At 44.2% G+C, this 20,273-nt stretch overlaps 1 protein-coding gene across 2 annotated transcripts in view; it reads left to right on the forward strand.

Annotated features, from left to right (window-relative positions):
- Nucleotides 1–2,697: 2,697 nt before the first annotated feature.
- TBC1D4 (TBC1 domain family member 4) overlaps nucleotides 2,698–20,273 on the forward strand; it is a 227,868-nt gene continuing 210,292 nt past the window's right edge. The window contains exon 1 of one of the 2 annotated variants that reach the window (XM_066237875.1): nucleotides 2,698–3,561. In XM_066237875.1, the coding sequence (XP_066093972.1) occupies nucleotides 3,064–3,561 (498 nt within the window). In that variant the 5' untranslated portion in view covers nucleotides 2,698–3,063. The remainder of the gene's footprint in view (nucleotides 3,562–20,273) is intronic. The other variant, XM_066237876.1, reaches the window with a different exon arrangement.

The following is a 20,273-nucleotide window of genomic DNA, read 5'->3' on the forward strand; positions in this document are numbered from 1 at the left end:
AGAGTTTTGAACCTGGAACTTCAGCGTCCCAGGTGAACACTCTATCCACTGCGCCACCACCAGTCAAGCTAGAGGGAAACTTTTAAAAACCATGTGTTTACTTTTGGATATCATAGGTAGAAGTACTTACAAAACTATTCAGGACATATCCTTGTAGATTGTTGGAAATACTTTTCATAAATAAGCCTATTCTTTGACCCAGTTTTGGGGAAGTGTGGGGTTAAGTGTGGAAGGGTTGGGGGTCCGAGGTTGGTTTATGACCTCACCGTTTAGTAAACATTACAGAGATGTATATTGTGTGTAATTTCTACCAAATGTTTACAAATTGTATCTTGTTCTCTTATCTTTTTCTACATCCCAGTGATCAAATATGTAACAAGCACTTTCTATGTGCATGCAATTCTCTAAGATTCTGCAGATGATACAACGGTGGTAAGAAACTGATAGATTACCATCTAGTTCATGAATGTAATTAGTCAAATGTAGCAATTATAATAAAATAAATAACCAAAGACCCAATATATTATTTACTATAATATAATAAGTTTTTTCAATAGGTTAGGATAGATTAACAATAAGGTAGTAAACAACTCCTCAATCTCAGTGGTTTAACAGAACAAAAAAGTTTATTTCTCACTCAGAAGTGTGCTGTGAGCCTGAGAGGTTCTCTAGGACAACTGTCCTCCCTGTGCAGACGCAGCATTCTGGGCTACCTCTATCAGGAGGACTTCCACATGGATGTGTTTCCTTGATTCTACTGGAGGGGAAGAGTGGGGCTGGAGAGCAAGAGTAGGTAGGATCATTGACTAATGGCAATTAAACGCTTCTACTCAAGATGTGACCCAAGTCAGTTCTGTTCATATTTCATTGTCAAAACAAGTCTTATGGCTGGGCCTGACTTTGAGAGGGCAGGGAACAGGTACCTTCCCATGTGTTAGGATGCAGAGAGGATCAGATATTGGTAAACAGTAATAAATATTCAGTAATGCATTATAAGAGAAACATCACAAGAGGTTACGAAGAAAGGGCTAAGGGCATTCCAGAGCAGGAAGCAATCACAGTTAGGATGTCCTGTAGTAAAAGACATTTCTTTTGTTTTTCTGTCAATAAAAGTTAAAGCTGTTTATTGCTTCACTTTTTTTAACCACTAGGAAATGGCCTAATGGGGCTCCAAATTCAATCTTAGTTCTGAAGCTGGCTGATTTGGTAGAACCTGCAAAGTTTCATGCCTCCCCTGGATCTTTATTTCTTTCTCTCTTTAGATCTCAGATATGTGGCCTAGAGAAATGGGATCTTTATGAGAGAGTTTCTGATATGAATCTAGAAGGTTTTAATCTACATTCTAAGAACTTTTCATTGCTTTTTGAAGACATGAGCTTATTTTGCACAAAATTGTGGTGGAATGATTAAACCAAATGACTAAAAGTAAGCAATTAATGTCTCCATTTTAGAGTTTAGATGCTTATTTACAAGAGAGCCATCAGGGTGAACCCAGAAATTCAGCATAGGAATAATGGCAGTTGATTATAGTGATCTTAAATAAATAGGATAAAAAATATTGGGCTTTATAGAATGGGATACTATCATTCAACTAAAAACAATCAGAAATCCAAGTTTTCATTCTTCTGATAAGCATTTTGGAAAAAGTTGGTAATTTTCAGTGTCTTTCCCATTTGTTTTGTTTACCTCTTGTCTAATTCTTAACTATAATTTGTAAGAATGAAAAGAGAAGCCAAGAGTCCAATTTGCTAAAATGAATGAAGAATACTTCTCTTTCTGTTTTAAAATTAGAATGAACAAATTATCCCGAACATTTTTTTTGAATTCCTTGTAAATACATATTACTACATATTAAATGGTGAGAAATCTCCACTGTAGCTCTGAACTGAGTATATATAATGAATAAAATATAATTTCCCCCTATTTTAAGAAGCTGGCTGTACTAAGAGCTAGGGAGATTCATTTCTTATACAATGTTATATTTTTATGTTAAATTGGAATTACAATATTTTATTGTGATATTGTGATTTTAAAAACGAGTATTTTTTGAGATTATTAGGAAATAAGAGTCAGAAATTATCATTGCAATCTTTAGAAAGGATTAAAACCATGAAAATATTGTTAATAAAAAAAGAAAATCCCAGCACCCCATTGAGCGTGGTCCCCTCTCCAGGGGGCAGCAGAGATGCCCAGAAGAGGACAGAGGTCTAGGCGACTTGAGAGAGGCGAGTTGGTTCGAGGAATGCCCGCGCTAGGCGAAGGAGTGCTGCCCCGGGGGCGGAATGGAGGGGCGGGCTGGTACAGGGGCAGGAGGAAGGGGCGGAGGGGCAACTTCACTGTTATGCTTTCGTAGGACGAGAGGCGGGGTAGCAGCCCGATTAAAGAAGCAGCCTGGAAGGAAGGAAGGAGCGAGGTAGGGACGGGAACAGTTGGAGGAGGAGCAGTGAACTGGGCTGTGGCGACAAGAGGAGGAGCGGCCCCCACGAGGCCACGTTTTGTTTTTGTTATTTTCCATTCGAACAGTTCTCGCAGGCCTTTTCCGAAGGCTGCCCGCGTCGAAGGCCGGTGGCCCCAGCCTTCCAGGTGACAGCCGGTCACCCTGGTAGGAGTCAGCTCCGCCCCCAGCCGTCCCCTCCCGCCCCCAGCCTGCTCCCTGCCCTGCCTCCCAGTGCCCGCCGGGGCGAGCGCAGCGGCCGCAGCGGCTCTGCAGCGCTGGAGCTGGCGGCCCCCAGCGGCCCTCGGCCCTCGGTGTTTTGCCGAGGAGAGCCGGCGGAGGAAGGGGGGAGTCGGCCCCCAGGCGCGAGCCCGAGGAAGGAGGGTGACGATCGAAGCCGCCCTCTCCTGCCAGTGCAGCTGCCCGGCGCTCCCTGGGTGCCCGCCGCTGGAGCCTGCGCGCCGCGCCCGGGAAAGTGCCGCATGGGGCAGGGCCACTGAAGCGCGGAGTTCGGGGCGGCGCGGGGTCCTGGTCAGGCAGTTGGCACAGTTGCGGCAGCGCCTTCAGTGCAGGAGTTTGGGCGCGGCGCGCCTTTTCCGCCGTTTCGGTGCCCTCGTGAGGCTCGAGTTATGGAGCCCCTCAGCTGCATCCAAGACGAGCCGTTCCCGCACCCCTTGGAGCCCGAGCCGGCTGCCTCTGCACAGCCCGGCCCGGGGAAACCGGGCGACAAGAGGTTCCGGCTGTGGTACGTGGGGGGGTCATGCCTGGACCGCAGGACCACGCTGCCCATGTTGCCCTGGCTCATGGCCGAGATCCGCCGGCGCAGCCAGAAGCCCGAGGCGGGCGGCTGTGGGGCGCCGGCGGCCCGCGAGGTGCTCCTGGTGCTCAGCGCGCCCTTTCTACGCTGCGTCCCCGCGCCAGGACCCGGGGCACCGGGGGGCTCCGGCCCCGCGGCCGCGCAGCCCAGCACCGCGGTGTTCATCTTCGAGCACAAGGCACAGCACATCTCGCGCTTTATCCACAACAGCCACGACCTCACCTACTTTGCCTACCTGATCAAGGCGCAGCCCGACGACCCCGAGTCGCAGATGGCCTGTCACGTTTTCCGCGCCACGGACCCCAATCAGGCAAGGCGGCGGCTCGAGGGCGTGGGGGAGGGTCCAGCGCACCTGGGGAGTGTAGCAGGGCTGGGGCGCGGGGACCTTACGTGGAGAACCGACTGTGGTCCGGCTGCTGGCGCGCGCTCTCCACGTGGCGCCTTTGAGCTCTGGCAGGTCCGGCTCCCCAGACCCTGAGTGGGGAAGCGAGCGTTCGGGGGCGAGGCGGGAATGGGGTGGCGGGATCTGACCACACGCAGGAGCAGGGGACAGGGAGGCAGGCAGATAGTGGTCCTGGGACGGTGGAGGAACGGGTGCGCCCTGGAAGGATGCCGGGAGCAGCACGCGTCCTGGGAGGATCGCTGTGTTTGGGTGTGACTGGGGGTGGCATGCCTGGCCTCTGCGCATATGTTGTGTTTAAGAGCAAAAGAGGGAGAGAGTTGGGTTTCTAGAGGCCCCGCGTTCCTCTCGGTCTGGGTGGAGTTCTGCCCTTTAACCCATTTGGATGATCGCATCCTAGTCACAGCAGCACCTGCAGGTGTCGGTCTGGGAGGCTCTTTTCGAAGCGGGAATTAAGAAAAGTTTACTTAAGTTATCAGATTCTCAGCAAAATACAAAATCTGCGTTTAGATGTTGAGTAGAAAGATTTTTGTTAAAAATGTTTTTTATACGCTGATTAGAGACAGAATCAATACCTATTTGGGCGATTAAAAAAAATCAGTGTCACAGAACAGGTCGAAATCTGTTTTCTAATATTACTTCTCCAGAGTTTACTAAATCGAAGTGTCTGTTACCAAACCGTACATTTTACTTCCTTAAAAACTGGCGTGGTTCTTTATCTAGCGGTGAGAGGAATCTAAATATACCTTTACCATAGTTATTGTGTCTTTGAAAACAGGCATTAAAAAAATGGGTGAAGAGTCTTTACGATATCAAAAACCCAAAATGCTATTCTAGAGGTAATTACTTAATGTTTGCATAGTACTTTGGATCCTTTGGAAAAAGTGTTCTCTAAATATAAATAAACAAATAAGTAAAGTCTCAGTAGCACCTTGTGGCTGTTCCTCTGGTATGTGGTAAGTTGACAGATGAGAAAAAAAAATTCTATAAATAAGACTTTAATTTTTAAAAATTCATTATTATATTATCTGTAATTGAAAGACTTTTTGTTTGTCCAGTAGATTCTCACAAAAGGCCTGAGGCTGAATTGAAAAAAACAAAAGCTCATTCATTGTCTTGTATTTCACCAGTCACTTTGTAAACTAGTTTAATATCTTAACAGAACTGCCTAATGTGAAGAGAGCAATTTTAACTTATGTGACTACAGTTATATATATTGTAAAATACCTTATTAAGAGTTATTTTAAGATCCTAAACATGATTAAAATAAATTTTATTTTATGCTTATTTGTTCAAAACTGATTTTTATTTCTCATCAGTGTTGTGAATTGGAGTTCAGCATGCTCTTTATTTCTGAGAGTTTTTATCATCTTTGATTCTGTCAGCAAGGAGGAGGAAATTGCAGCTTTCCAGGACTTTCAAGAACTTTTTGTGATTCTTGGTGGTTCATATTAAAATTATTCTGATCTGATACATGACACATCATTGCTAATTTCATTGATGGTCAAAGTTTATTTATGGGTCATGGCACCTTGAATTATCAACAGTAGCTGTTGAATAACTCCTGGATTCATTGGTAGGTCCATTAAAAACATCCCTTTTATTTACCTTGAATGTGTATTTAGGTGTTAAAGGCTGAATGTGCTATTACTTTACAAATAATAATGTGCTTAGGCTTATTTCCTTATTTTGATTCTGTAGGAGCAGTGGAAATAACATGGCTTTTTGATTTAAAAAAGAAAAAACATAACTTCCTGTTTATTCCCATTTCCCAGTTGAGTCTTTGATCTAAAGATATGCATTCCTTAGTGTGTGTGTGTGTGTGCGTGTATATATATATATAATATATATATACTTTATATAATATATATATTTATGTAATATATATATTATATATATCTTTATCCAGTCATCTATGGAAGAACCGTTCAGTTGTTCCCCTGTCTAGGCCACTAAGAATTGCGTTGCAATGAGCCATAGGGATGCATATATCTTTGTGAATAAATGTTTTTGTTTTTCGGTTAGAATCCAGAAGAGCGATTGCTGGGTCATATGGCAACTCTGTTCTTAGTTTTTGAGGAGCTTCCATACTGTTTTCCATAGTGGCTGCACCATTTTACATTCCCACCAGCAGTGAATGAGGGTTCCTTTTTCTCCACAGCCTCTCCATCACTTGTTATTGCTTGTCCTGTTGATAACAGGCAATCTAACAGGTGTGAGGTGGTATCTCATTGTAGTTTTGATTTGTATTCTCTAATAGCTAGTAAAGTTGAGCATCTTTACATATATCAATTGGCCATTTGTATGTTTTCTTGGGAGAAGGGTCTGTTCAGGTTCTCTCCCCATTTTTAATTGGATTGTTTGTTTTATGTTGAGTTGTATGAGTTTTTTATATATTTTTGAAATTAACCCCTTGTTGGAGTTGTTTGAAAATATAATCTTGGCCCTGGCCGGTTGGCTCAGCGGTAGAGCGTCGGCCTGGCGTGCGGGGGACCTGGGTTCGATTCCCGGCCAGGGCACATAGGAGAAGCGCCCATTTGCTTCTCCACCCCCCCTCCTTCCTCTCTGTCTCTCTCTTCCCCTCCCGCAGCCAAGGCTCCATTGGAGCAGAGATGGCCCGGGCGCTGGGGATGGCTCCTTGGCCTCTGCCCCAGGTGCTAGAGTGGCTCTGGTCGTGGCAGAGCGACGCCCCAGAGGGGCAGAGCATCGCCCCCTGGTGGGCAGAGCGTCGCCCCTGGTGGGCGTGCCGGGTGGATCCTGGTCGGGCGCATGCGGGAGTCTGTCTGTCTCTCCCTGTTTCCAGCTTCAGAAAAATACAAAAAAAAAAGAAAATATAATCTTTCATTAATTACTTTTTGTTTTATTGTTGGTTTCTTTTGCTGTACAGAAGCTTTTTAGTTTGATATTGTCCCATTCATTCATTTAAAAAAATTTTTGAGTTTAGAGGGAGAGAGGGAGGGGTGGAGGGAGAGAGAGAGAAACATCAAATTATTGTTCTACTTATTATGCATTCTTTGATTGATTCTTAAATGTGCCCTGACCAGAGATTGAACCTGCAACCCTGGCATATAGGGTGACATTCTAACCAACTGAGCTGCCTGGCCAGGGCCCCGTTTATTTATTTTTGCCTTTACTTCTCTTGTGTTTTAGCCATAAGAAAAGATGAAATGCTGCCATTTGTGACAACCTGATGGACCTTGAGAATATCATGCTGTGTGAAATAAGTCAGTCAGAAAAAGCTAAGACCCATCTGATTTCACTCCTATGTGTGATACATAACTGAAACTCATACGTACAGACAACAGTATGGTTTTTACCAGGCGGAAGGGGTTGGAGGGAAAGTAAAGAAGGAGGAGGTCAAATATATGGTGACAGAAAATTTGACTTTGGGTCGTGGACACACAATGTAATATACCAATCATGTATTATAGAAATCTACACTTGAAATCTATATAATGTTAATTAATGTCACCCCAATAAATTTAATAAAAAATAAAGATTTTGGATTTCTGTTTGTTAATTTGAGAAAGGCCAGATGTTGTCCCTCTAAATATTATCTCTAGCGCTAAATCAGGGGTTACAAACTCAAATGCCTGGGAAGAGGGTCGAGGGAGGACTGTGGAGGACTAGACAGTGGGTGTCTAAAGGTGCTGTTCTGCTCCAGTTAGAAATTGCACTAACAAGATATAAGCCCAGTGTTGCCAGAGCTGATTTCCCAAGGGAAAGTGGAAATCAGAATTTTTTATGAATCACTCCACATTTTATAGTATTAGCAAATATCTTAAATATTTAAAAATCCTTCTGGGCCAAAGAAAACAAATCTGAAGGTTGGCTTCAGAGATCTGCAGACTGCCACTTTCACTCTTTGGCATTACTATTTGTTGGATGGACAAGTGCAGTCATCAGACATTGTGTGCTGTCACCATGTTTCCTTTTGAGTATCTGAATACACCTGAAATGGCTCTTATAAGAGAGAACATTAGAAATATTTTTGAGGAAGCATGCATTAAGTAAAACTCCCATAAGTGATGATTCTTCAGCACTTGTTAGAGGGATGAATTCACCACATTATTACTATCCATCAGTATGCCTCATACAGAGTAGGCTCTGGGTGGTTCTGGGCACTCTTGAAATCAGAAGGAAAAAGACCTGCTGTTTGCTTTGTCTCTGAGTTCTACATTTGAAGAGGAGAATTATTATTTAGTTGTACTTTTAAGATCATGGTTAAGAAAGTCACAAGTGTTTTCCACAGTCACTGAATGAAGTGTGGAAGGTAGCCCAGAGCAGTAGGTCTGGAAACATCCTCAAATAAATGTGCCTCTGGTTTGTCCCTTGTTCTTGTCCTTTTTCTGAAATGGACCTGTTTGTGGCATGACTGTATAATTGACTGTTTAATCTGGGACAGTTTTCAGGGGAAAAAGGGCGCCATTAATAATTACACAAGCATAACAAGTACAAAGTTAGATCTTAGCGCAAGCAGGGATATATGGGGGCTGTAGTTAAGTGGCAATTTTTATTCCTGCCGAGCTACTGAGATGAACATAGAAAATAGTGGTTTCTATATATAAAATGATAATGTTTTGCAGAATATCTATTTGCTCATCTTTTTTTGGAGGTGGACCTATATGCGACCTCAGAGATATAAGCACTGTTCATAGCTTGGATCTGTTCGGGGGAGTTGCCATAGTGATGTGTCCTCTGGCTCCAGACCTTCCTGTAGGGTCAGAGTCAACTTAAGAAGAGTGCTCAACCCTAATAGTCTAATACAGAGTGGTTTCTCCCAAGTGCAAAGACAGGTGGGGGTTGGGAGCAAACCAACCAGTTTCAAGTCAAATATATGCCAACACAGATTGGTTCCCATTTACTCAAGCCTGTGTAGTCTTGCACAAGAGAAATGTCAGCCTTAGCACATTTCAGCCAGACTTGGTATTTGAACTAGTAAAAGTGCTTAACTCTACTTACTTAAAAAAAATCTCACTGGCATAAATTGAGTTGTAGGGATCCAAGAATATTTGATTATCTACCTAAGATCTAGGATGAGTCATTAAAATTTTTCAAATATTTCTCTTTATAGCCTTTTAGAAAGAGGCTGAATAGCATTATCTCAGTTTCCCTATTAAAAAGCAGAAATTGTTTTATGTTATTTTTTGAAGTTTGCAAGGACATCTTTTCTGAGCTTCATTCAGGTTAACACTTTCTGAATTAATTTTTATTGATCTGTTTCAACAAGGTCATTTTTTGGTTCTTCATAATTGATGGTCAATAGCTTAGTGAATATACTAGTCAGGTAACTAGAGAAATAGAAATGTGGAGATTTTCACAGTTCTTGTTCTGCTTACTGAGTCTTTTGCTATTCTGGACAGGTAGCCCTCTCTCCCCTCATGTTGGCTCTTGTTACTTTTATGTTCTCTCCCTTCCTCCTGATCTGAGGTGGAGGACTGTGCTCTATCTCCATGGGAGAATCGTGGCAGTGCTATCTGGGGGAAGGTAAAACTGTGTGCCCAGAGCTTCCCAGTGGAGAAGGAGAGTTGTAATGAAGATTAAGGCTGTTCAGTATCAGGACTTGTTTATCATAAGCCGGAGGTTCTCAGACTTGATTATGTGTCAGAATCACCGAGAGGGCTTGTTAAAACAGATTACATCAGTTTCTGATGCTAACAAGTTCCTTGATTATGCTTAGACTACCGGTCTGGGAGCCACAAGTTTGAGCACCATGGCTCTCAGCGATTTTGTTCAGGTGGTTGGTTGGTTCTGTGACCACTGTATTCCTTCTGGTTATCTTTACAATTGTAAGGCCAGTGGTTGTCGCCATGCTGGTTCATATTGGATTTGGGCAGATGGTAAAGGAACTGCGGAGCTGGAAAATGGTGAGCCATTCCGTTTATTAGAGTCTCACAAAGGTGAACGAGCTAGCAGGCAGAGCAAAACTGCTTCCCCTCAAACAATAGCAAAAGAAAAAAAAATCCCCTTCCAATGGTGGCAGGCAATCCGCAGATCTATAATTTGCAGCCCTGAGGGCAAGCTTGTGCAGCCTTACATAGACTATAGACAAGGTGCTGCCCCGAGCTCATGCACCAATCAGGCAAAGTACGGGTGAGCAAGCCTAACACACTTGTTTGCCCAACATTGTTCTCAGATTTGAAAATTCAAGCTGAGTATGAGGAGGAATGATATCTAACTACAGGAGATTTTTATGAAACTCTTCATTTTCTAGCTTAATAGCTTTGCATATCTTCTTCCCTTGATAGGCATTATTCGGTCAGATTTCATATGACTATCAGGGTCTAAGATGATGTTGAGAGAAAACTTTACCTTTCAAGCAAAAATTTTTAGTTCTGCAAAGGAAATAAGCCATTTTGGGATATATCCTAATGTTCTGATAAGTTTTTGCAAAAAATGAAGATTTATTTGCATCTAGAGAAATAACAGCATTCAGCATGTTTGGTATACTGGCTATTAAGAAAATCAGGCAAAAAGAAACAGATTTGACACTGGTGAGTAAGATGATGGCCACTTTGAATAATTACTGCAACAATTCTCTTTTCCTTCTTTCCTTCCTTCCTTCCTTCCTTCCTTCCTTCCTTCCTTCCTTCCTTCCTTCCTTCCTTCCTTCCTTCCTTCCCTCCTTCCTTCTCTCTCTCTCTCTCTCTCATTTTCTTTTCTTTAATTGCAGGGCCTTTGTTTTGTTAAATCATCTGGATGGTTGTTTCATCTGGGCCATGTTGGCATTTTTGAGTCAAGTCAACATGCAGTTACTTAGATGTAGCCCCCTTGTAAAATGAGGGACAGATTAATTATAATTTAATTTAGTAATTGTAATGCTGGTGGCTGAAGCCAGACAGAAATTGTGGAGCTGAAAAGCTTTAGGCCATTCTGTTATTAAGTCTCACAATGGCAGATAAGCACACAGGCAGGGAAAACCGCCTCTCAGGCAAACAAACAACAAAAATGGCCCCTCACAGTGGCAGGCAGGCAATCTGCCACCCACAATCCCCAATCTCTTTCGAGCACAAGCACCCATAGCCTTATACAGGCTATGCACACATGCCTCTGCCAGATGCTCACACATTAATCAAGCAAAGCACTTGCAGCTGGTAAACCAGCAAGCAAACCTTACACAGCTGCCCCACATTCCACCCCTTTAGGGTTGCTCGCCTCACAATAGGTACATTACATTCATACCGAAAATGACAATTACAAAGGTACCCTTCACAATGTCTCCCTGAGCACTCTGCCCAGGTAGTCAACTGGAGGCCTAACTCCAATTTTCCACTCCATGGTGCCAACAAGGCCCCCCATTGTAGGTGGCCCTGAGCTGTACAGGCCCCCCGCCTACAATGGGTAGCCTGTACAGCTCAGGGCCATGTCCATTGAAACCATAGAGTGTCCTTGGTGCGTCTCTGCAGCTGGGTGAGAACAGCTTCCCGGTGCACGAGGGCGTCCACTGAAGCTGCCCCCCCCATCAGGGTCTCTCATACTGTCCATCCATTAAGGGAGCTGGTGCCCCCCTCTGATTGTAGTCCAAGAGTCAGTCCATGATAGACAGCCCGCTGTCTGTGCTGATCACCAAGGTAAAGATCCATTATAGGCAACTAGGTTCACATAGAACCTCAGGCCTCCCCCCTCATCCCTGCCATCATGGCAGCTCTGAAGACGCTGCCCCAAGGAGGAGCACATAGCAACAGTGGCCAGCCTCTCCTCTTCTGCTCCGGAGAGCATGATGCCATCCACCCCAATGCCCCATAATTGCAGCAAGCCTACCGGGGGCTTGGTAGGTACTCTTTGCTGCTGGGTTTTTACATTCTGGATGACCATTGGCCAAACTATGAGTGTGCAGATGGCAGCTTCAGCCTGAGCCTCCTCATCCTCAGAAAAGGACCTGGAAACACCTGCTCCCGCTGACTCAGAGCCACTCTGCTGGCACAGCTCCATCTTTAGCTCCTATGGGTGCCGGCTCTCGGCCTGAAGCTGAACCTGCAGTTGTTTCTCCAACAACTGCCGCTGCAACTCATAAACCCATTTGGCCTCCTTCAGTGCTTGCTCCAGTTTAAGCCATTGCTGTCGCTGGGTCCACAACTCACTCTGGTGCTCTTGACCTCAGGCCACCTCTCACATAGAGCTCTCGGTTTCCTCTCGTAGGGCTGTAAAAACCAGCCAGTCCACAGTCCCCAAAAGGACAGCCACGGGGAGCCATAACAACAACCAGTCCTCTATCCTACCCATTAAGGGTGGCTGTGGCTCCATACTCATCTGCTCCGAATCCTGCCCACTACGCCAGATATAATTCTGGTGGCTGAGGCCAGGCAGGTTCACATGGTAGAGAAACTGCAGAGCTGGAAAGGATTGGGCCATTCGTTTAATAAAGTCTCACAATGGCGGACAAGCACACAGGCAGGGGAAACCGCTTTTCCAGTACACAAACAGCAAAAATGGCCCCTCACAGTAGTGGGCAGGCAATCCGCCATCCACAAATTCCCCATCTATCTCTAGCACAAGCAACCATAGCCTTATACAGCTCCTGCTGGGTGATGGCACTGCCCTTAGTGCAGTGGTCCCCAACCTTTTTTGGGCCACAGACTGGTTTAATGTCAGAAAATATTTTCACAGACCGGCCTTTAGGGTGGGACGGATAAATGTATCACATGACCAAGACAAGCATCAAGAGTGAGTCTTAGACGGATGTAACAGAGGGAATCTGGTCATTTTTAAAAAATAAAACATCGTTCAGACTTAAATATAAATAAAACGGAAATAATGTAAGTTATTTATTCTTTCTCTGCGGACTGGTACCAAATGGCCCATGGATCAGTACCAGTCCGCGGCCCGGGGGTTGGGGACCACTGCCTTAGTGTATTTTTTTGATTATCACATTTCATCTTCATAGCAGCCATGTAAAGTATTTACGTTTCCCCCCCATTTTATAGGTGACAAAAGTGGTATGGAAAAGCTAACCTATCTCTCCAGGAAAACAGGCTTGTAGTCATGGACGCAGATTGCAATCCAGGCAGGCAGGTTCTAAACCCTGTTCTCTTATATGCTGCTCTAGAATGCAGTTGTTGAAAACTGTTTTTAGCCTGACCTGTGGTGGCGCAGTGGGATAAAGCTTCAACCTGGAACACTGAGGTTGCCGGTCCGAAGCCTTGGGCTTGCCTGGTCAGGGCACATGTGGGAGTTGATGCTTCCTGCTCCTCCCCCTTCTCTCTCTCTCTTCCCTCTCTCTAAAAATCAATAAATAAAATATTAAAAAAAAGAAAACTGTTTTTAATTGTTAGTGTTATGAACTTTTATGCTATCAGTTTTTCCCACTCTTTTTTTAATAGAGCAGTTTCATTTTTTTCCAGTTTTATTGAGGCATAATTAACAAGAGTTTTATATACTTTAAGATGTACTGTTTTGATATATGTATCAAATGAAATGACTACTGCAGTCAATCAAGCTTATTAACGTATTCATCATGGTAAGGCTGGTGGCCAAGGCCAGGCCGGTCTGCATTGGATTTGGGCAGATGGTAGAGAAACTGCAGAGCCAGAAAGCATTGGGCTATTCCTGTTTAATAGAGTCTCGCAACGGTGGACGAGCAAACAGGCAGGTGGGAACCACTGCTCAGGCTATCAAACAGCAAGATGGTGGCCTCTCACAGTGTCAGGCAGACAGGCAATCCACATCCACCATTTACAAACTCCCCTCAGTGCAAGCACCCATAGCCTTCCATAGGTTATACACACAGGGGCCCTTCCATGTGCTCATGCACTAATCAAGCAAAGTGTTTGCAGCCAGTATACCAGCGAGCAAGCCTAACACAGCCATTTTCCTAACATTCCACCCCTTTAGGGTTGCTCACTCCACAATCTGCAATGATTCCAATGCAGGTATTTCTGCAATGGTCCCTATGTAAGGAGAGAGGTATTACATAAACAGAGATTACAGCAGCAGCACAAGTTATACAGTAATTACAATAATTACAAAGGTGCCCTTCACAACGTCTCCATGAGCACTTTGCCCAGGGCATCAACTGGAGGCCCACCCACCTCTAGCCCCTTACCCTTCAGTAGGTGGGATGCCTGTGTAGTCCAGGGCTGTGTTCTTGGTGCATCTCTGCAACTGGATGGGAACAGCTTCCTGGTGCAGGATGGCCTTCACACGTGCTGTGTCACCCCATCAAGGTCTCTTATAGAACTGTCCATAAATGGCATGTCCATTCATCAGAGGAGCTGGTGCTGCCCTCTGGTCACAGTCCAAGAGACCATTACAGCACTCAATGATTAGTCCATGATAGACAGCCCAGCTGTCTGTGCAAATCACCAAGGTAAATGTCCTAAAGGCAATTAGCCATATAGCTCTTTATCAATGGACCTCAATGCCTTTTCATAAGCTTTCTGTCTGTTGCCACAAGCTCCATCGAAACCCCTCAGCAAGCTTATAGGGCTTGGCAGGGTCAAACACATTCAAGTCCTGTGCCACCTTGACAGTTCTCTTAGCTGTTGCTGTTGCTGCTACAAAAAAGCACCATTGTCTTCTAAGGCCAACACCTGCTACACATTAGAAGGGGACCAGTGGATTGCCAGTTCCACTTGGGCTATCCAGACCCTTGCCTGTCCCTGTTGAACAGGTTCCTCAGCCTTCCTCCTATTCAAGCTAGGATAACGGATTCTGGGGGTCCTTCTGTCCCTCAGATGTCTCCATCATATAATCTTGTAACTGTGCCTCCTGTGCACCAACCATTTTTTGGTAGCTGCTGGGGCCATTTGGTTCAGTTGCTGGAACCTCTGTTCTGGTTTAAGCTGCTACCAAAGCTCCAAAAGAAATTTATTAGACTTGCTATCTAATTTCTCTCTATCTGTCCCATCCGCAGTCAAATCTACCCACATCTGTGTTTCAGTAACCTTTACAGGCCCATTTCCCTCGTTAGTTGTGGGGGCAGCATGGGCAGCAGCCTTCACAGTTTTATGATTCCATGCTGCCTCCAGCTCCTGCAAATCTGCTACCATTTGTGTAACTGCATTGATAGGCTGTCTCACATAGGGGCCAGGATAGCCACTAGTGACCCAAAAAGGGCTGATGGGGAGCTGCAGAGAATGAAATCTCTTATCCCTGCTATAAATACTTTTTTGTCTGGTTCACAGGACATCATGTTGAAAGCAGCATTCTTCATACCTAATTCCTGAAGGACCCAAGGCAGTTCACTATAGCACTGTCACCGACTCACTGCCCCCAGCAAGTCTCCAGCATTCTGCCAGACTGAATGAATGACAGCCATCACCCATTCTAATAGGGTGTGGTTTCCAGGGTTGTCATGGTAGTTCTGAAGATGCTGCCTCAAGGAAGAATGCATGGTAATGGCAGCCAATTTCTCGATGTTCCAGAGAGCATGATGCCATCCCCCTATATCCCACAACTGCAGCAACCAGGCTGCCAGGGGCTCAGTGGGTTTCTGCCTGAATTGCACCTCCAACTCCATCAGCTCTGCCTGAGTGTAGGGCCAGACCACAGGGCTCCACTACCTGTGGAAGGGGCTGTGGTTGCCCCTGAGGGACTCTTGGCTGCTGGGTTTTTACTTGGCGACTACTGGTCGGGCTCTGAGTTGGTGGATGGCAGCTTCAGCCTGGACCTCCTCATTCTCGGAAGAGGAGGAGTTGTAAACACCTGCTCCTGCTGACTCAGCCACTTTGCTGGCATGAATGCAGCTCTGTCTTCCATGTCCGCTTTGGCTCTTATGGTTGCTGGCTCTTGGCCTGAAGCTGAGACTTGAGCTCTTGAACCTATAGTTCAGGGGTAGTCAACCTTTTTATACCTACCGCCCACTTTTGTATCTGTTAGTAGTAAAATTTTCTAACCGCCCACCGGTTCCACAGTAATGATGATTTATAAAGTAGGGAAGTAACTTTACTTTATAAAATTTATAAACCAGAGTTACAGCAAGTTAAAGCATATAATAATAATTACTTACTAAGTACTTTATGTCAGATTTTCTCTAAGTTTGGCAGAATGAATCTTTATAAAACAACTTGCTATAGTTAAATCTATCTTTTTATTTATACTTTGGTTGCTCAGCTACCGCCCACCATGAAAGCTAGAATGCCCACTAGTGGGCAGTAGGGACCAGGTTGACTACTACTGCTGTAGTTGTTTCTCCAACACCTGTTGCTGCAACGTTTAGCTTCCAGGGAAAACTGCAACTTGCAACCTGTAATTCCTTCTCCAGAGATTGTTCCAGTTCCAGGCGCTGCTGGTGCTTAGCCTTCATCTCACACTGCAGCTCTTGAAGATGGTCACCCTCCCGCTCCAGTGCTTGCTCCAGTTCACTTCCTTGCTGGTTCACAGCCTGCAACCTGACCTGCGGTTCTTGGATCTGCAACTCTTTCTCTAATGACCGTTCCAACTCATGCCATTGTTGCTGCTCAGTCTGCAGCTCACCCTGGAGCTCTTGATGTTGTGCAACTACTCACACAGAGCTCTCGGTTTTCTCTCACAGGGCTATAAAAAACACACAGCCCATGGCCCCCAAAAGGACAGCCATGGGGAGCCATATGCTAGAGAACAACAACCATGCCTCTACCCCACTCTTCAAGGGTGTCAGCAGCTCCATACGGATCTGATCTGAATCCTGTCCTCTATGCCAGATGTAATGCTGGTGGCTGAAGCCAGGCAGGTCCACTTTGGATTCAAGCAGACAGTAGAGAAATTGTGGAGCCGGAAAGCGTTGGGCCATTACCATTTAATACACTATCACAATGGTGGACGAGCCAACAGGCAGGAAAACCACTTCTCATGCAAACAAACAGCAAAATGATAGCCCCTCAGGGTGGCAGGCAGACAGGCAATTTGCAATCCACCATCTGCAATCTCCCCTGAGTGCAAGCACCCATAGCCTCACATATGCTATACACAGGACCCTTCCACATGCTGACATACTAATCAAGCCAGTACACTAGCGAGCAAGTCTAACACAGCTGTTTTCCCAACAACCACCTCACACGATTATCATTTAAAAAAATATTTATTTATTTATGCTTTTAGAGAGAGAGAAGAAGGGAGAGAGAGAGACAGAGGCAGAGACAGAAGCATTGATCTTTCCTGTATGTGCCCTGACCAGGGATTGAGCTGGAAATCATTTTTATTTTTGTGGTGAGACAACTTACGATCTTCTTTTTTAGGAAATTCCAAGTATACAATGTAGTATTATTAACTATAGTCACCATGCTCTCTGTGCATTAGATTTTCAGCACTCCTTTATCCTGAATAACTAGAAGCTGGTACCCTGTGACCAACATACCCCATTTCTCCCCTCCGTCAGCCCCTGGCAACCACTATTCTACTCTGCATTTAAGAGTTGGATATCTTGGCCTGACCAGGTGGTGGCACAGTGGATAGAGCCATCAAACTGGGATTCAGAGGGCCCAGGTTCGAAACCTTGAGGTCACCAGCTTGAGCATGGGCTCACTAGCTTGAGCGTGGGGTCACTGGCTTGAGTGTGGGATCATAGACACGACCCTATGGTCCCTGGCTTAAGCCCAAGGTTGATGGCTTGAGCAAGGGGTCACTTGCTTTGTTGTAGCCCCCTCCCCATTCAAGGTACATATGAGAAAGTAATCAATGAACAACTAAGAAGCCACAACAAAGACTTGATGCTTCTCATCTCTGTCCCTTCCTGTCTGTCCCTATGTGTCCCTCTCTCTGTCTCTGTCACACACACAGAAAAAAAGTTGGATATTTATGGATTTCATATATATATATAAGTGAGAGCATGTATTTTATATTCCATGTATAAGTGAGTATTTATATATTTTTTACATTTATATTGAAATTCTCTACAGTTAAATGTGCCTGTGAATTTTGTCAAATGATAATTAATGCTGAATGTGTATTTGAATATAGTTATGCCAGTATGCCCTTTTCTTTTTAACGGGAAGTAAAAACCTACTTCATTTGTTAGGCTGGTGAAGCTAACCAGTTGCCTTTTCCGAGACCACTGGAAAAGCTGTAGGCTCAATGGGGCAAGTCAAAATGTAAAGGGCGGTCAGAAAATAGAATATAACGCCACCCATTTTAATATTGCTTTAATATTGCCAATAAAAACTAGACAGAGATCTGAACCTGCTTCAATTAGATAAGAGAATTATGGATGAATATAGAGGGGTTGTACCCACTGCCACCACAAGGCTCTGCTCATGCCCAACAGGCCTTTACAAAATCCATATGAAAACTAAAATAAAAGCAGTATGCAGTGGTTAACAGATTTAGTAACTGGGAAGAAATTTATTCAAGCAGACTGCACAATATTTAAAGGATTAGGCAACAGGCATTAGGTGGCCTTCAGGTGAGCAGCAGAGTCCGGCTGTCCAGCACAGAATAATGGATTATCCCAACAGGCTTGAAGAACATGCTGCTAGATACCTACGGGGGAGAAATATTTGCAGAACCAAGCAGGAAGACCATTAGTTTAATTCCAGGTAAACAGAAGAATAACTTTTGGGCTGCCCAGCTAATGAGAATTAAATGGCTAAAACCAGCGCAAGAGGTGAATTGAAAAAGCTTGGAACCATCTAGGGCCTGAAAACAGATTTGTTTATTGGTTTGTTAAAGACCCAAGCCATAAATGTGTTTCTTCAGATTATGTGACCTAATATGAAAATGTGTGTGATGATGCAATTGTGAGGTACTTGATTTGCTCAAACAGAAGCACTGTTTGACTTAGAATTCAAATTGATAAATTACTAACAAATTATATAATATGGATAGCACAATGTTCTAGGGCTCTAAATTTGAGTATTTAAGAAACGTGTGTAAAAATCTACAACAGTTCCAAAGTAAAGACTCTTTAACTGGTTAAGGGCATTTACAAATTCAAGAACTCGAGCAGCAAATTTAGGTTGTGTATTTAGTCAGGAACATCCCATTACTTGGAAATCCTCTTTCCATCTCAGCTTCTTATAAGAAATAAAACTTGGAATAGATCAATAATTTAAATAATAATAACTTCAATAGGCTTTTGATGGGACTGCAAAAACTTCTGTCAAGATTATCTGAAACTAAACCAACCAAAATTTTAATCCTACATTTTTTCCCTTTCTGCCATCTAGTCATAGAGTATCAGGGACATATTAATAACATCTGACAGTCTAAACTTTTATGGTTGTTCAAAACCCTATTTATTTATTTATTTATTTAGTGAGAGGTGGGGAGGCAGAGAGACAGACTCCTGCATGTCCCCTGACTGGGATCCACTTGGCAAGCCCCCAACTGGGAAAGTCTCTGACCATCTGGGACTGCTGCTCTGTTGCTTGGCAACTGAGCTATTATAGGTCCTGAGGCAGGGCCAGTGTGCCATCCTTAGCACTTGGGGCCAATTGGCTTGAACCTTTGAAGCCATGGCTTCGGGAGTGGAAGAGAGAGAGAGAGAGAATGAGAGAGAAAAGGGGGAAAGAGTGGGGTGAAGAAGCAGATGGTTGCTTCTCCTATGTGCCCTGACCCATAATCGAACCCCGGACTTCCACACACTGAGCCAATGCTCAATGCTATGCCACTGAGCCAATCTGTGAGGGCTTCAGAACCCTTTTAAAGGTAAATTAAGTTGTTAACATACTGTAATTATTTTACTGTTACTTTATTTAAGTATGTTCACAAAAATGTAGATATAAACTTCATATATGTGTAGCTGTAGATTTTAAGCAACTCTAAAACCAAAACCAATTTACAAAATACAAACACAAGTATAAAACCAATAACATATTTACTAACAACCTAAATTTAGTGTGGTGAAAGATGTCATTTTCCAAACACATGACTATTGCACTGGATGCTATATATAGCATAGTTGAGCATGCTGATGTTACTGTGGTGCCCCCCCTCCCCCGTTTTTGGAACCACTTATTTTTACTCGAATGCCTGCAAAACCATACATCAGCTCACCAGGTCATTGGGCTTTATCTAACCTTAAAATTTACATATTTTTTTTTCCTTCACCCAAGGTAATTAAGATTATACAACTTGATCCCAATGTCCCTTGCTTTATTGTATATGTTGTATGATGATAGTAAGATGCATTATTTGTATATTTTAATCATTTTATACATTATGCTATGTAATGATATATACTTTTATATCATAGTAAAATTGTTTGTAATACTTTGCAATATTTATATACATTATGATTCAGTAAAATATATTCAGACGCATGATTGTACCTATTCTTTAAATACAAAGCCTAAACATTTTTTTTTTTCCCGAAGCTGGAAACAGGGATAGACAGTCAGACAGACTCCCGCATGCGCCCGACCTGAATCCACCCGGCACGCCCACTAGGGGGCGACGCTCTGCCCACCAGGGGGCGTCGCTCTGTCTTGACCAGAGCCACTCTAGCGCCTGGGGCAGAGGCCAAGGAGCCATCCCCAGCGCCCCGGGCAACCTTGCTCCAATGGAGCCTCTCTGCGGGAGGGGAAGAGAGAGACAGAGAGGAAGGAGAGGGGGAGGGGTGGAGAAGCAGATGGGCGCTTCTCCTGTGTGCCCTGGCCGGGAATCGAACCCGGGACTTCTGCACGCCAGGCTGACGCTCTACCACTGAGCTAACCGGCCAGGGTCTCATATTTTTTTATTCTAAACTAAAGTAGTTGAAAAGGTTACAG

The sequence above is a fragment of the Saccopteryx bilineata genome, chromosome 6 (genome assembly GCF_036850765.1).
Source record: "Saccopteryx bilineata isolate mSacBil1 chromosome 6, mSacBil1_pri_phased_curated, whole genome shotgun sequence".
NCBI lineage: Eukaryota > Metazoa > Chordata > Mammalia > Chiroptera > Emballonuridae > Saccopteryx > Saccopteryx bilineata.